This window comes from Chionomys nivalis, chromosome 26 (genome assembly GCF_950005125.1).
Source record: "Chionomys nivalis chromosome 26, mChiNiv1.1, whole genome shotgun sequence".
NCBI lineage: Eukaryota > Metazoa > Chordata > Mammalia > Rodentia > Cricetidae > Chionomys > Chionomys nivalis.
The window spans coordinates 4,606,256-4,623,289 of NC_080111.1; the positions used below are offsets into that span (position 1 = coordinate 4,606,256).

The 17,034-nt window shown below is 46.2% G+C and overlaps 1 protein-coding gene across 4 annotated transcripts in view; it reads left to right on the forward strand.

The window, feature by feature from the left end:
• Window positions 1-17,034, forward strand: part of Hecw2 (HECT, C2 and WW domain containing E3 ubiquitin protein ligase 2) — a 294,060-nt gene that overhangs the window by 191,713 nt on the left and 85,313 nt on the right. For all 4 annotated transcript variants that reach the window (XM_057758416.1, XM_057758415.1, XM_057758417.1 and 1 more), the window contains 5 exons: window positions 406-501; window positions 1,817-1,967; window positions 2,579-2,682; window positions 3,146-3,270; window positions 13,157-13,342. In XM_057758416.1, the coding sequence (XP_057614399.1) occupies window positions 406-501; window positions 1,817-1,967; window positions 2,579-2,682; window positions 3,146-3,270; window positions 13,157-13,342 (662 nt within the window). The remainder of the gene's footprint in view (window positions 1-405; window positions 502-1,816; window positions 1,968-2,578; window positions 2,683-3,145; window positions 3,271-13,156; window positions 13,343-17,034) is intronic.

Here is a 17,034-nt window from a genome sequence, read left to right on the forward strand (position 1 = left end):
AGTACATGAGCAAGTTAAAGGCAGGGAGGGTCAGTGAAAGAGGCATGCTGGGGACATTTCTCTTGGGTCACCTCTTCTGAGCCCCTACATCCATGAGGAAAGAGATAAAAGAGAACGTGAGAACAACCACGGGGTCGATCTTCAGTTGTTTCTTTACCTGCTTTTTATTGAGACAGAATCTTGCTGTGTGGCCCAGGCTAGCGTAAAACTCGCTATCCTCCTGCTTCAATCTACTGGGTCCTGGGATTACATAAATGTAATCCTAACACATCTGTCCTAGATGTGTGTTTCTGGTGTGTGTGAGAGAGAGCGTGCATACATACGCGTGCATAGAGAGACCTATTTTGATGCAAAAAGGAAAGCAATCCCTGGGCAACTCGAGTAACTCTTGACCTTTAATCCTAGGTTCGCAAGCCAATGGCCACCAGCCGTTGCGGTCACTGCCTTCAGTGCGTCAGGATGTCAGCCGGTACCAGAGGGTGGACGAGGCTCTCCCACCAAGTGAGCAGCTGTTCGCTAAGGGCTTAGCCTACCTACAGTGCACAAGGGTGACAGGCAGATCCATCCTGTAGGTCCTGGAGGAGAAGGTGTCTGGGAGATGACCGAGTGGCTGTGATATGGGATGCCCTGAATGGTCACTCCTCCCTGGTGCTATTCTAAATGAGAGGGCAACCAGGAAAAGTGGACGTTGCTATGTAAATGCTGTAATTGGGGGAGCAGATCCTCATATTTCAGCCGTTAGTTGGCTAAAGAATTTTTAAGATTGTTCTACACAGCAGCACGACTTTCATTTAGTGAGTAGGCAAAACGGGGCACTCTCGCGAGAGCCTCCCCCTGGAGTGTACTGGCTTTTCATCTCTTCCGTCGGTTTAAATTATTAAGCACAAGGATCTGAGTTTTTTTCCTTCAGGATACACAGGGTATGTTATTAATTTCAGAAATTAGCCTGTAGTTTCTTTTGGTGGGGGATGTAATCATAATATGAGGATATAAAGAGAGTTTCATTTTTCTACTTCCAGAAGACACTGAGCCCTTTCGTAGGGGGTTGAGGACTAGGGGTGTGGGAGAAATGGCTCACAGCCCAAGTTGCACTCACCTACCCCTAATCAGCACAAAATGTGAAGTCTGTTTACATTTGTGAGAGCAGCTCACAGCGTGGCTGAGCACGTGGCTCTGTCAGGTGCCCTGTTGGAGAAGCAGCTGGACAGATGCCCTGACGGTGTGTGGTTTCCTCTTTTCCACCCTCCTCGCGGGTCTCTACCCATGTGGGCCTTCCTGTTGGACCTTCCCATGCTTTCAAAGATGGGGCGGGGTGTGAAGAGAGCCAGCCACTCCCCATCCAAAGCCTACATTTTTCACTATCGTGTATAAACATACGCATGGATATTTCTGCTAAGCTAGGAGAGGAGGGGGAAGGGCACAGGTGGAGAAGAAAAAAAAAAGATGAAATCTGGGTGAAAAGTAAACACCGATACCATTTTCAATGTGAAACTATCAAAAATGATACCACCTGCATTTGAAGACAGGTGCTTACAGGTAAAGAGGGCCGAGGGCGAGCAACATGAAAAGACACTTTAGATTTAGAAATTCTTTAAGGGTTCTGTATCCTCCATGCCTCGGAGACTTAATAACCAGTAACGACAGCTTTCCAGATGGACTGGGGAGGCACGCCGGACTACGCAGTGAGGTCTGTGTTATTAGCCACAAATTATAGCGTGCGCGGGAGGGAAAACTTGCGCTGAACTTAATGAGCCATCCTCCTGGCCCAGCTCCTCCTCCCCCTCCTCATCTCTCTCGTGTCCTTCCTGTTTTTTAGACTGGGAGGCGCGCATTGACAGCCACGGCAGGATCTTCTACGTGGATCATGTGAACAGAACCACGACGTGGCAGCGGCCCACGGCTCCCCCCGCCCCCCAGGTCCTGCAGAGATCCAACTCCATCCAGCAGATGGAACAGCTGAACCGGCGGTGAGCATGCCCCTTCTACTCTCTCGCTGCTGTCTCGCGGTTGGGCTTTTCCCTGGTGCAGAGGAGAAGACTCGGCTGCTTTCAGCTTTGATGTCCCTGTCACAGAGCTGTGTGTGTCATAGACTGCATTGGATTCCTCCTGGGGGAAAGAAAACAAAACATAAACGCACATACGTGCATTGTTGGGAAAGTACAAAGAAAATAACCCTAGTGATTCCTATGATGCATTGGATTTTAGTAAGGCAAACACATTGAGGAGTTGAAGCCGAATACCTTGTAGTCTTACCTAACATTTTCAAAGCAGTCAGGCCTTCTCTGTCAAAAGCTAATTGTCGTAGGACATCAACCTGGTTATTTTCCTTCTTTACAGATAGGTTTTCCTTGGTTAAGGGACACAGTTGTTTTAAGCTTTATTAATTTGTCAGGAAAATGGTCTATAAAGATGGGAGGGCGGAGCTTCAATGTGGTGTCATTTACTTAAGCAACAGAGAGCTTCCTGAGGTGGAGGACGGGAGCCTGGGAGCCAGCACTTGAAGTGGGGAGGCCTGGAACTTTGGGGTTCTAGGGCAGCTTCCGGCGGCTGGAATGCAACTCCAGGTTCATGTTTTCAGTTATCAGAGCATCCGGAGAACCATGACGAATGAGAGGCCTGAGGAAAATGCCAGTGCTGTCGACGGGGCAGGGGAGGAAGCCGACTTCCACCAGGCCAGCGCAGGTAAGAGAGGGCCGTTAGCCGCAGCCTTGCGGATGGAGAAAAAGGACAAGGAATTCTAAGAAACGAGCTGTTTTTTATTGGAGAATTCTTGTTCTTCTGTAGATATAAGAAAACTTGAAAAACAAAATAAAATAAAAAAATTCAACAGAAGTCTTTCCTGATACTACATCTTTATGAGTTCTGAGGAAAGGATCGCAAAGCCAAACAGATTACAAACAACCGCCGTAGCCACTAATGTGTGTCAAAGTGGAACAAGAGTGTGGCCATCTTTAAAAAGCTACGGATGCATTACCACAATGATAACTAGAAATGATTGCCAGTGTATTGTAGTGCCATTAAGAATCGTCTGGTTTACGCATGAGTTCTTTGGCAAATAAAAATGTCGTTTTTAGGGAGTTGAAATCCTAGCAACGGATGTCAGCATCATTGTTTAGTCCTGAAAGCCTTTATGGTCTCTGCTTAGATTTCCGACGGGAGAGCGTCCTGCCGCACTCTACCTCCAGATCCAGGCTCACGCTGCTGCTGCAGTCTCCCCCTGTGAAGTTTCTCATCAGCCCAGAGTTCTTCACCGTGCTGCATTCCAACCCTGTGAGTAACAAAACCGGGAGGAAAAGGACCATGGAGCCAAAGACAATAACGCCCCTCACTCGTGACCTGCCCCCCTCACCCTCCCCAGCTCGTGATCCTCCTGCTCATGACCCCTGCTCGTGACCCCCCACTCGTGACCCCCCTCCCGCTTGTGACCCCCGCTCGTGTCCTCCTGCTCGTGATCCCCACTCGGGACACCCTCCTGCTCGTGACCCCTGCTCCGATTCTAGGACCCGTCAGAGTATCTCCCCAGTGCTTGGTGTGTTTCGAATGCTGCGCTGAGTAATTTGCATTTAAAACAACCACTGCCTAGTCTATGTAACAGACATCCAAAATCAAACAAAGGCAAAACCCTTTAGAACGGACTGGCTGATAAATAGGAAGAGTTCATTTTTCACCATCTTGGGGGCTGTGAAGTCCAGGTTCCTTCTGGCTGACCTGGAGTCGGGTGATGTCCTGCTGATACCGCTCATGGGTTGCACCCTCCTGAAAAGGTGTGAGAGCTGCCTTTGGTTCAGCTTTAAGGAGGGCAGGGGCACTAATTCTACTCGGGAGGATCCTCAGGTAACCGCTGAGTTACCTCCTGATGTCATCCTATTGGTGATTAGGTTTCCGCACATGAATTGGGATGGGGGTTGGCACGGGGTGGGGGGAACCACATCCAGTCAAACCCTACCAGGAGGGTCATTCCATCAGACTCTGAGGGTTGAGGGAACAGCTTTGCCGAAGTTATTAATTGGAGAAAGACTGTCTTAATTGTTTATGGAAGTCAGCTGGGTAGAATCCATTCCTCAGGGTGTGAGCCGAGAGGAGCCTCAACTAGAGAAGGACCCAGCGGGAGAAGAAGCAACCGAAAGTTGACAAGATTTGGTGGGTTAGAAGCTGACGATTAGACCCCGAAGTTGGTCCTGATAATAACATTAATAACTGATAATAACAGGGAAGTTAGAAGGGAAGGGGAAGTCTTGCATGTGGCAGAACAAATCAAACGTCTTAGGAAAATCAGACTAGGCCAAAAGGAAAAGACGAGGCTGGCATAGCACTAGTACCGGAGGTGTCTATGGAGTGCTTTCTGTGCACCTGCTTACTGATATTCACGTGTTTCTGCCTAACTTCATAAGTATGCGCATCTCCCTGGGTTTGCTCATCACTATGTCCTGGTTCACAGGTTTGTCTTGGAATGAAAATGGCTTGAGTGGAGAGAGGGAATAGGGAGCAAGGTCTTCACAGCTTGCATGAGGACTTAGGCTTTTGCACATTTACCAACTTTCTATTCATTCCCTGGTATATACTAGGGAATGAATAACATTGCAAGTTTTTTTTTTAAGATTATGCAGAAGGGATGCGTGGGAACAGGTGTGTAACAGAGGGTGTGTAACTCCACCGGGAAAGCACAGGGAAGGGTCACAGATGGGAATGTATTTGCAAAGGGTTCTGCAGACCAAACGGGAGCTTGTCCTACAAACACAGACAATCAAGAGCGGTCTAGCTAGAAGAAGGAGCAGTTCTGTCAAGTAAAATCCTCGCGACTCTGTCGTGGTCATTGCTAGAGATGATCACTGACGCTGGGCCAGCAGTACGGTGGTGTAGTGCTGCTGTGGAGACAGAATGGGCACAGGGAAGTCAGATTTGAACCCAAGCTTGTGTGTGGTGAGTCTAGGAGATGACAGTTTTCTACAAAGAGGAATAGACTAACATTTAGAATTGTCACAAGACACGGAAACTCTCCTGCCGCAGAGAAAAGTGCTTTGGGCTTAGAATCAGAACACAAGCTTTTGTTTGTTTATTTTTATCTGTTTATTTGTCTTATCTGTTTGCTTATTCATTCTGTCTGTTCATTAAATCCCTGTGATTTCCCTAGAACAATCTAGAGTTGGTGGTGGACAAGACAGGCAGAGTGAGATATAGATAAGCAGAATAATGAATAAAAAGGACTTTTCATAATGCAGTATAGCAGGATTAGGGATGGGGGACATCCACGTTTGATTTTGGGAGTCTTGGGTAGCCAACAGGCATCCCCAAGGGAGCCAGCCACATTCACACTGTTACAGAATGTCAAGGGACATAAAGCATCTTTACTAAGCAAAGCAATGCCTTATTATATAAGTATAATAATATACTTATTATATAGGTAAGCATGGAGAGCTGCACACCAATGCTGAATATAGCCTTGCATGATCTGGAAATGAAGCTGGGCTTCACATGAACTTTGTTCTAAATGTGTTTCTTTGGTGGGGACGACTTGGATCTCTGATAGTTCGATCTCGATGCTGTACAGAGAATGGGTCTCATGAGGCACTGTTGGTGTTGGGGAGTCACGTGAAAAGACCCTGTGACCATCCACAGACACAACTCGGATCGTGCCTGTCACTAGAGACTGAGACAAGTACATGGCTGTGTGCTGTGTTTTGGAGGGAAAACCCATGTCTCTGCCACTAATGGCTTGGAATACTTGGAAGAAAAAGGCTTCCAGGGCTGGAGAGTGTCTGCTTGGTCTGCCCAGAGCCCTGGGTTCTAACCCAGTTGAAGTAAGCGTGGTGTATGCCTGTGACTAACCCCAGTGGCAGGTAGGGGCCAAGAGAGGATCCCACGTTCCAGGTCATCCTTGACTTCCTATCTAGAAGAAGCCAGCCTGGGTTACTTGAGATGCTGTGGTATGGGGGAGGGGAACATGTGTGTGTTCAAATGCATGTGTCTGCGTATTTTTTTGAAGTAAATTTGTCAGCACAGAGGAATGACAGTGCATGCTTTTCAAATAACAGCAAGAAGGCATTTGTTAGCCGGCCAGCGGTGGCGCGTGCTATAATTCCGGCACTCAAGAGGCAGAGGCAGGTGGATCTCTGAGTTCGAGGCCAGCCTGGTGTACAGAAATGAGTTCCGGGACAGGGTCCAAAGCTACACAGGGATACCCTGCCTTGGGGAAAAAAATTAACGAGGTGTTTGTTGACCTCACCCCCATTCATGTCCCAGCGTATTGAGAGAGCTTTGTTTTGATAAGTTAGATAGCAGTAACACAGGAGATCTGGACCCCAGACTCCGTATGTGGGCTGTTCCTGAAGCAACAGCTTAATTTGATGTGTGATGTTATCGTCTCTGTCGAGTCCTTTGGCTCACACAACTTTCTCTGTAAAGGAGGAGAGAATCAACATTTTAGGATGGACAAGGGCCACATGTGCCCCGAGGGCTTGAAGGATGCTTGTTTATTGTTATCCTTGGGTCTGTGCTCTGGAGAGGCTGCCAAACAATGAATCAAGCCCTGCTTCTCATTTCCCATTTTCGGCAGTGTGAACGCTATCCCCCACTGAGTTCAGATGCTAGGGACATCACTCTGGGGCTCCTGACGTCTCTGTCCAGGCTGGCCTTTGCTGTTGGCTCCCCGTCTCTGTGGTGTCATTAACCGGTTGATGAGCTGTGGTGTAAACCTGTGGTTTTTTCATTTGATCGGCCATTTCAGATAAATGCAACGTGTTGGTGTTGATTCCTTGCAGATTCTGTTCCGACAGGGCTGCAGCGAGCCCCGGGGATCTGTGTGGTCGTTCAAAGGAACAGAGTAAACAGACGCTCAGCGCCTTCCTCACAGCTGTGGCCTGCCGACTTTAGCCACTTAGCCCAGACTTTCCTGCACAGTCGCTTGGCGTCTGGTGCTCTCTCTCTCTCTCTCTCTCTCTCTCTCTCTCTCTCTCTCTCTCTCTCTCTCTCTCTCTCTCTTTCTCTAACTCTCTAACTCTCTCTCTCTAACTTTCTCTCTCTCTAATTCTCTCTCTTTCTCTCCCTCTCTAACTTTCTCTGTAACTCTCTCTAACTCTTTCTCTCTCTAACTCTCTTTCTCTCTCTCTCTTTCTCTCCCTCTCTAACTTTCTCTGTAACTCTCTCTAACTCTTTCTCTCTCTAACTCTCTTTCTCTCTCTCTCTTTCTCTCTCTTTCTCCCTAACTCTCTTTCTCTCTCTCTTTCTCTCTCTCTAACTCTCTCTTTCTCTCTTTCTCTCTCTCTCTAACTCTTGTTCTTTCTCTCTCTTTCTCTCTAACTCTCTTTCTCTCTAACTCTTTCTCTCTCTCTAACTCTCTTTAACTCTCTATTTCTCTCTAACTCTCTCTCTAACTCTCTCTCTCTCTCTAACTCTTTCTCTGTCTCTAACACACACACACTCTCTCTCTCCAACGCTCTCTCTCTTCCATACTTGGGTGCAATTTTATAATTCCTTTCTCTGAACAGCCCATCTGGAGTTAAAAATACTCTTCCCTAGAAACTTCACGTTTTGGTTTTTGGGTTTTTTTTTTTTCTACCCAAAATGGTTTAGAAGATGTGTATGTCCATAAAATTTCGGTTCTGCAAGTTAGGAAATCTTGTTTTCTGACTTATATTTGGCATGAACCGAAGTAGCTGTCATTTTCCTTATTCAGGTCTTGATGAATAGGAACAACCTCTGTGAAGCAAGAGAGACGCTGTTTTTCCTTATTTGGAGATCGGTAGAAAATATTATAAAGTAAACTTTCCTGAATTTTTAAAAATCTACTTTTTATTTTCTTGGTTTTTGATTGAATTCTTTTAGCTCATAGGTATTTCAGTAAATCCTTCTTTATGTTATTGTAAATAGGCAGCATTCAAAAGTATTTGAAATTCTCCTTGTTCTCTCTATTAAAACAATTTGAAGAAATGAATTCATGTTGAAAGATGAGCATGAAACACGTGCTGAACGGAGCAGCGATCTGCATGATAATGCATGCTGGAGAATAAACCTAAGCGAGCGGACACCATCCAGTCCCCATAACTGAAAACTGACCTGTTTCCCTGTCTTACGGTAACTTTTAGGTGGTTTTACTGCCCTCTGCTGGTTAGGATCAGATTTCTTTCCAAATTGCCTCCAAACTAACCCAAGATTTAGTTCCTAGCACCCAGTCTTTGTAGTTGAGATGCCTGTGTTTGTCTAACTTATGTTACAGGGAAGTACACTTAATTATATGTAACAGAATTATATTTTCAACGTACATGCTAAAAATTACTACCCTGACTTTTTAATAAGCTTTAGGAATGCATTCATTCAATTATCTGAATTCCTTAGGACTTAATAAAGAAAAATACTATTTTAAAGTTTATAGATAACGTCTGAAACATGCTCTTATACTCTGTGAGTTCGAGACAAGCCTGGTCTACAAAAGCTAGTTCCAGGACAGGCTCCAAAACCACAGAGAAACCCTGTCTCGAAAACCCCCCCCCAAAAAAAAAATGCTCTTATAAACTAAGGGTTTCTGCTGTTGCACAGTGGGTGGGCTGATAGGTTACAGGTATTTCTTTTTTTGTAGTTTTTTGTTGTTGTTGTTGTTTTTGTTTTTTTTGTTTGTTTTGTTTTTCGAGACAGGGTTTCTCTGTGGTTTTGGAGCCTGTCCTGGAACTAGCTCTTGTAGACCAGGATGGTCTCTAACTCCCAGAGATCCACCTGCCTCTGCCTCCCAAGCGCTGGGATTAAAGGCGTGCACCACCACCACCCGGCTGTTACAGGTATTTCTGCTGATTAAAGTTTCCCTCCCTAGTATCCTTTAACTAGGTGAAAACAACTTAAAATTAAATTATTTAAAATCAAATTAATCAATAACAGTATTAACACGGACAATAGCAAGCAGGATTATTTCCATATACTAGATGGCCTACTTTGGAACCAGTATTTCCTGCTTTTGTTAATCATAGTTTTTATTTAGTGAGTGATATACAACATTGCTGATATTTGCCCCAAGAGACATTTGCTATTGAGTCGGGGATGCTGTTTTCCAAATCTAATTCAAAATACCTATTCTTGATGAAGAGTCTCTGAATAAAATGTGTTATTCATTAGTAGTGTATTTAGTGGTGTTTCTGAAATTGATAGAATTAGGTGAGACTAGAATCAGACATGGAGGAACTTTGGCCACCGCAACACTAAAGACCTTCAGCATTGAATCTAGGATTCAATCATCACTTACAGTTCTGTTGTAGCCAATTGCTAAGAACTGAGTGTTTCCTATTTTGTCGTCTTCCTTTTAACTCCTTTCAATGTTTTTCCCTTCTAAAACCTCAAACACTTAACCAAGGAAGACACATTTGAGCTCCAGATTTAACAGAATTCTGCAAAGGAAGCCGTTGACTCGGCCACTGAATATCGATTTCAGGAAGATGGCCGACATGGAAGGGGGAGGCTGGGAAAGGCTCAACAGGGTGCTGACTTCCCATCAAGGGAAACCCAGACATTCCGTCGGTCAGATATCATTTAAAGGTGCCTCATCTCCCATTCACGGTCTCCTGCTCACTCCACCTCACTAGAATCCACGGCCAGATCTCCAGTGAGCTCATCCTGCTTGGGGCCATGAGGCTGTGGCATGAACTAGGCAACATTCCCTCTTTCCTGGCCTGCTGTTGTTTTGGAGAAGAAAGCCGATCCATTTACCTAACTAGAACCACTCACAGCAATGTGGAAATGACGAGCCAGCCCTCTTTTCTCTTAAAGCATGGCCTCGCCAATGCCACGGTCCAGCTCCACCGAGACGTACCCTTCCAGTCTGAACTCACCTGCTGGGTGTCTCTTGACTGGCCTGGCCTTGTCCTTAGCTCTGCTAGGTCTGCCAGTTTGTTCCAGCCTGTTCCCCACCCCGTGACCTTTGTTATTCTAACCCAATTTTCTGTCACCCTGTCACGCACCATCCTCCTGCTTTTGACTGCAGAGTTCCGTAACCCCAGGCTTTCACGGGGCAGAACTGAGCGTGTAGTTAATGACAGGTTAGGAGACCCTTGGGCTAATAGAAAGAGGGCTGCTGGCCCACCGGCTTCAAAAGCTAAGAGTAGAAAATTTTACTGCTCCATTTGTCTGTTTTGACCCTAGCTAGATTGGGATAGCCCCCCAGATAGTCCTCTAATTAGATGAGCCCTGTATTCTGTAATGACCTTCTCAGAGCAACTTTGCATCCTCTATTCTCCTGGTTTTAGATCTTAGTTTGTTATTACTCCTCACGGCTGAGCAAACCAAGGCAAATGAGATTAAGCCTCTGTCTCTGTAGCTGTGACAACAGGATTCTGTGTAAGCTGGAGTATACATATTCTTCTTAAACTTTATGTGTTTGCGTAGACAGAGCACACTATGCATCATACATGTATACATATATGCACAGTACAGCGTATGGGTTGCGTGCTTACATATATGTCTGTTCAAAAATTCTTTCCCGATGAAAAGGTAACAGCTTGGAGAGCTGTTTTCTTCAGCCCCTGACAGTCACGGTGATGTTTTTCAGACTTGGCAAGTCTATGATTCTAAAGGTTGTTTACTGCTTACGAATGGGAAAAGAATACTTCTTTTAATTTGCTTTGATAGGCGCTTTTTTCCGAGATCAGTCCCTCCTGGCACAGTGTTGCACGTCTCCCTGAGTCAGGAAGAGGGAGATAAAAGAATATCATTAATTACAAGACCAGGTAGGATTCCCACGCTTGAGGAGCTGGCCATTCACCGGGAATTGCACCAAGCCCGAAGCTGGCAAGGGTTCCTGACCCTGACTGCTGCGTCCTGCACTACTGGCATTGGGCTGCCTCTCTTTAGCAGACGGGAGGGACGGGTTTGCTGCTCTGGATTAGGAAGCACTGTGTCCTGTCTCCTTGGCTACACCCACTTAGAACAATGGCCAGCGCACGATCTCTTCAACACAGTCAACGTGCAAGCGTTTGTCCCCAGAGAGGCTTGTTACACAGAATGACCCGAAAGTTCTCTGTCATCACCGCACAGACTGGTGCGGTCTCGGGCACTGAAGCTTGTCATGGCCGTGTGAGGACACGTAAGGAACACAGAGCCAGTACAGGAAGCAGGCGCCTGCTGATGGCAGTGAGAACCTCAAGTCGGGCTAACCACAGGGTAAACGATTCGCTAGCCCAAGTTTCTCTCTGGCAACCTCCAACTTATTTTGTTAGACCCCTCTGTGTTCGTGGAATCCTTTTCCCATGCTCTCATGTTCCCTGATCCCCTGCCTGCTTTGCAGTCCTGAGGCTCTGGACCACACAAAGCCTCCAGCCATCAAAAACAGTTCATCTTTAGAAGGGCAGGTTGAAATACCTTGTGGTATTTAAGACTCTGGTTTAAGGAACTAAGATCCGAGATTGGTTTATTATAGCTGATCACCCTCCCTCCCTTCATCTCTTCCTTCCCCTTTTCCCTCCTTCCTTCTGTATGTGTTGATAGGGAAAAATATTTTAAACGCGAAGCAAAAACTGTCTATGCCAGGGAGCTAATAAGAACGCTTTTTTTTGTTACACACCAAGCACAGGAACTATCAAATGCCAGCGATTTAAGCTAACCAAGCTGTGTTTTCATTCCAAGTCAGGCTACCAGAATTCTCATGATCCCAACACACTCACAAGCCAGGCTGGAGTGTTCCCACTTCCTGTGCTTGCCACACCAAAGAGAAGAAAGCTCCGTGGGGCTTCACAATGAGCCGTAAATGTGTGAGCTGGATGTGACTACTCCGGGGGACCCTGGAGACAATGCTGTCTGTCACATGGATTCATCTTTTGTACTGATAGCTACGTAGTACTGACGCAGACAGATGGGAAATGGTCATTCCATTGGCACTGTGTCCAGGTACTCTGAGGTCTGCGCAAGTTACTTTGGGCTAAGACTGAAAGAAATAACAAAGCCCATGAAGGAAAGCCCTAAGACCTCAGACTCCATCAATCCTAGTACCTCTGAGATGCTGAAAAGCAGGGGACTCAGGAGCCCTTTCACTATATCGGTGAGGAATCGAATTCCAGGGTGGATCATTGATAGCCTGGTCGGTTTCCTGGGTACCAGCTTTCCTAGTGACTCAGGAGCATAAATCCCTTTCTGCTGCGAGGTACGCGGATTAGCTCACGCATTTGCTGAAGAACCGAGGTGTGGGCAGTCTGAGACACAGGCAGGTTTCGCAATCTTTGATAATGAGTTTAAATAGTAGTGTTTATAACCAGATAATCTTTTTGGTTCCGGGTGGCGGTAGCGTGGTATTTCATTAAACTTGCGTTTTAATCATTGCAGCTGTGTGTATGGACAAGGGGGTGGGTGGGGACCACCAAAACAAGACAAAACATTGAGGGATGGTCTCCAAGGTGTTCTAACTACACCCTGGCTCCCTAAGCATCTGCCCCCACCTACCCAGGATGGTGTGGGATTTCAGATGAGTGTCTCTGTCTGCTGTGGTCTCCATGGACGTGATTGACAGAAGAGCAACTCACCTTGTTAAGTGTGTGTGTGTTTCTGATATTCAAATTATAGTAAGCATTTTCCAAACAGTACGGCTCTTAACTCTGCTTCTACACTGTCTAACCCTCTGAGCCAGGGACCTCCAAAGCTGGAGGAAGAGCAGACTCTTGGGGTTCACTGTCGGGTGGTCTATTTATCCCCAACATCATATATACACTTGCGATTGTGTGTTTTCTTAAGACCAACCCTAGGATCTAATGTCCTATACTTATTCTCAGAAAGCTAAAAACCAGGTTGGGCGGTGGTGGCGCACACCTTTAATCCCAGCACTAGGGAGGTAAAGGCAGGTGGATCTCTGTGAGTTCAAGGCCAGCCTGGTCTACAGAGGGAATTTGAGGATAGCCAGGGCTGTACAATGAAACCCTGTCTTGAAAAAACCAAACGGGGGCTGGGAGGCGGGGAGTGGAAGTAGGGAGAAAAAGAAAACTAGAAACAAGTCATGAAGGGTCTCGCTTTCTACAGTTTGTGTGTGCGAGTCAGTTTGCTCCTTTGGCTGTTTCCATATGTGGGTTTGGAGTGACGCAGAAGCCTGTGTTCATGTTTTCCACACCATCAAAGGACCCGATATCTGCCATGCGGTGATTCCCACGCCTGTGCACACGGACAGCCTAACAGTCGTTTGTCATTGTCTTCCCTCTAGAGTGCCTACCGCATGTTTACAAACAACACGTGTCTGAAGCACATGATCACCAAAGTCCGGCGGGACACCCACCACTTCGAACGCTATCAGCATAACCGGGACCTCGTGGGATTCCTCAACATGTTTGCAAACAAGCAGCTGGAGCTACCGAGGGGCTGGGAGATGAAGCATGACCATCAAGGCAAGGTAACCTGAGCCGCTGGGTGGCTGCGGCTGCTCTTGGGGTTTCCCTCAACCTTTGGGGGACAAACATCCTGTCTCCTGGTTCAACGCAAACCTGCCCAGGCAGCCTGTTGCTGCAAGAGGCATGGGTTTGGTGTCCATGTTTCTTTCCCTGGACCTGTGCTCTCTTACCATTTTCCGCCGACTAGAGAAAAGAATTCTGACAACGCTTACCCTCCTGTGTGGTGTGACTTGTGTTATAAACAGAAGACTAAGACATGGTCGTGTGGTTTAGAGAGTGTACTCAGGAATCAGTGAGCCATTGTGCAAGTCGCTGGCCAAGCCTGAGCCTCAGTTACAGCTCAGAGCCCTGGCCTGGCTGCACCTTGAACAACTCCCTAGTTTATGACCAGAAGCACATAAAGACCAGAGTGGTGACATCTTCCTGTGCAGACGGCGAGCCAGAAAGCCCAGTTTTAATCGGGACGTTGAACGTGAATAAAGAGTCCCAGTGAGAGAGTTGGTTTTGTTCGAAGGTATTCCCCTAGTGAACATTTTATTTTTATTGGACGTTTGCTTGACGCCCCCTGTGAACCGTGCACTGTCTGAGGTCTTGATAGATACGTAGAGGTTTCTCACGTCACGCATGGTGAAGCACCTTAAACGTGAGGTGTTCCGGAGCCAAAATGGCTCAGCAGCCTGCCTGGCATCCCCAAGACAGGCTATGGCTAAACTGTGCTGGGACCCAGATCATCTGGTTCCACGAACCCTGCTCTTGACTGCGGTATTATAGTTTCTAGATTTTGTATAATGAACCCCAGTTTCTCTTTCTATACGAAGTATGGGTGTATCACACTTACAAAGAGGACTATAATGGCTTGTTATTTAAAGTACGTAACAATGAGAGTCTTTTTTTTTTTTTTTTTTTTTTTTTTTGCAAAGCCAGGCTTTGAGCACCCCTACTAAGCAGATAAGCTATTCACTTCAGGGGCATGCCCTTTGAAGAAAAGAGACAGGCAAGAGACAAGTAAAGAAACTGTGCGCCCAGAGGTGATTAATACCACGTTGTAGGCTGGAGCAGAGGCCAGAGTCTGTGAAAAGATGGGAACGGTGGTGTTCTGTACAGGTGTTTGGGGAAATCTTCCTGGTCGATAGAGAAGCATGAAGGACATGGGGTGTGAACTCGCGCACAGGGAAGAGCGGTCAAGGCAAACGGGGCCAGTCAAGTTTGCGGTACTAGCTGCTTTCCCGGAAGTGACTTCCACAACCTCAATTTCCGCTCCCAGCCATCTTCTCCCAGAGCCCCTTGCAGTCAAAGCGTTTGTTTTAGTGAGAGGAGGAACTCAGACTCATGGGAACTACTGACTTGATTCCTACAGGGCTGATTGACAAGTTCTCTTGTTCCCGAACAAGGGTTTAGTAAGGTCAAGCATGAGTTTAGAAGAGATCAAGGCAATGATTCGTGATTATGACCCTGGACCACAGGTCCAGTGGCAGTGAGTCAGAAGCATGACAGTTTGACTGGGAAGACAGAAGCAGGGACACCGGGGAGGACATGACATCGCTGCAGCTAAGTCTGCATCAATCAATTGAAATGACGCCCAGCAACTACTTAGACTGACCAGGACCCCATAATCCAAGGGTGAAGGCTCACACCTGTAATCTCATCCCTTGCAAGGCTGAGCAGGATTGGCATGGCTTAGAGGCTAGCCTGGGCTACACAGTCAGCTCAAGACAAGCCTAGGGTACACACAGCAAGACCCTGTCTCAAAAAACAGAATGTCACATTTCATGAGCAATAGGCTTGGGTGTTTAATGTTCCCTTCCCCTGAGTCTCACTGGTGAACAGGTGGATGGCTGTCTTCTTCAATTATTGTGCCGATAGCAAAGACTTGTCAGGGGAGGTCCTCATCTGCCTGATGATATGGTTATTAACGTACCCTAGCTTCCTGAGCAGAAGATCCCCACATGAGGTTTCTTCTGTGTGTTTGGGTCACACCCCTTTCTCCCAGTGCATTCATGGAGACACGTCTCAAATCAGTGAATGAATGAGATACCACCTGTGGTTCCTATCATCATCTTCCCTCCGAGTGAAGCAAGATGCTCCCAGGCTCTCTCTTCCTGACGCCCACCCCTCCCATCTGCTCTCTCATTAGATATAGCTCTTTCCATCAGCCCCGTCTTTTCCCCCCTTTATTTTTTATTTTATGTGTCTGGTTATTTCTCCTGCAGTTAGCTCTGTACACCGTGTGTGCATGAAGTGCCCTTAGAAGCCAGAAGAGGGCCTCAGAGGGTCTCTGGGACTGGCGCGTCAGAGGGTTGTGAACTTCCATGTGGGTACTGGGAATTGAACCTGGGCCTCTGGAAGAGCGGCCGTTGCTCTTTACCATGGGACCTTCTCTCAAGCCTTCCACCTGAGCTCTTTTAATTAATCATAGCTTGTCTTGGATGGTTTGTATTCCATGCTTGTGATGTTTGCTTCAGGTGATTTTAATTTTGGAAGAGATTTTCTTTTTTGGGTGGATAATTTTTAATCAGACGACTGTAGATTTCACAGGAACACAAATCCAGCTACTCTGGGAGTTGTGAGGTAAAAACTGTTTTTTAAGACACACAGATGAAGGGCGTGGCGTAGAACATTCATTTAAGATTGACGGTGCTGGAGAGGTGTCACAGTGATTAAGAGCCCTTGTTGTTCTCCCAGAGGACCTAGGTTTGGTTCCCAGAACCCACATGGAAATTTACAACGCCCATCACCCCAGTTCCAGGGGAATCCAAGACTCTCTTCTTCCCTCCTGATGTGCCAAGCACATACAAGGAACACATACATATGTGCAGATAGAAATACTCATATATGTAGAGTAAAATAAATGAATCAATTGACAATTTTAAAGATAAATAATCAAAGAGTAAGAATATCGCATGACATTTTGCGCTTGGCTGGGGGAGAACGTAGAGAAGTTGGACCCCTCGGCTCCTGCTGGTAGAGCAAAAAAATGATCCATCAACTTTGGAACCAGCCTGGGAGTTTCTGAGACTCTTAAGCGAGCAGCTGTCATGTAACCTGCCAATCTTATATATACACCCAAGAGAAACACACGTCCCACATAAGAGCGCCCATTTCAATGTTCAGAGCTGTATTACTTACAAACCAGAAGTTGGAAATAAGCCAGATATGTATCGGTGATTAAATAAAATGTGGTGGATTAGTCCAATGGAACATTACTTGATACTACGAAGGAATGAAATCAACACCATGCCACAACATATATGAGCATTGATTGAAAATGCTTGCTAAGGGAAAGAAACCACCCCAAAGGTTACATATTGTGCCATGCCCCGAAGAGGCACTGCAGAGAGGCAGAAGGTAGACTATTGGCTTTCTAGAATGGGTATAAGATTTCATTTTGGAGAAAAAATATGCTAAAATTAGATAGTGGCCACACTTATGCGTCCCTGTGTCTACATTAACAGAGCAAAACAGATACACTAAGTGAATGAATTGTGTGATATCTGAATTCATTGTTAGCAAAAGTAGTTTTAAAATGAATAGATCTGGTTAAAAGGTGAAAATTTCTATTTTAAAGCTCTTAGCTTGTATAGGTTTTGGCTTCTTTGACCTCTAAGATTAGGTTACATGGTTCTAAACTGTGACTTAATATCAATTATGTAGCGATCTTTTTTTTAAGTACTTTTTTTTAAAGTACTTTAGTAAA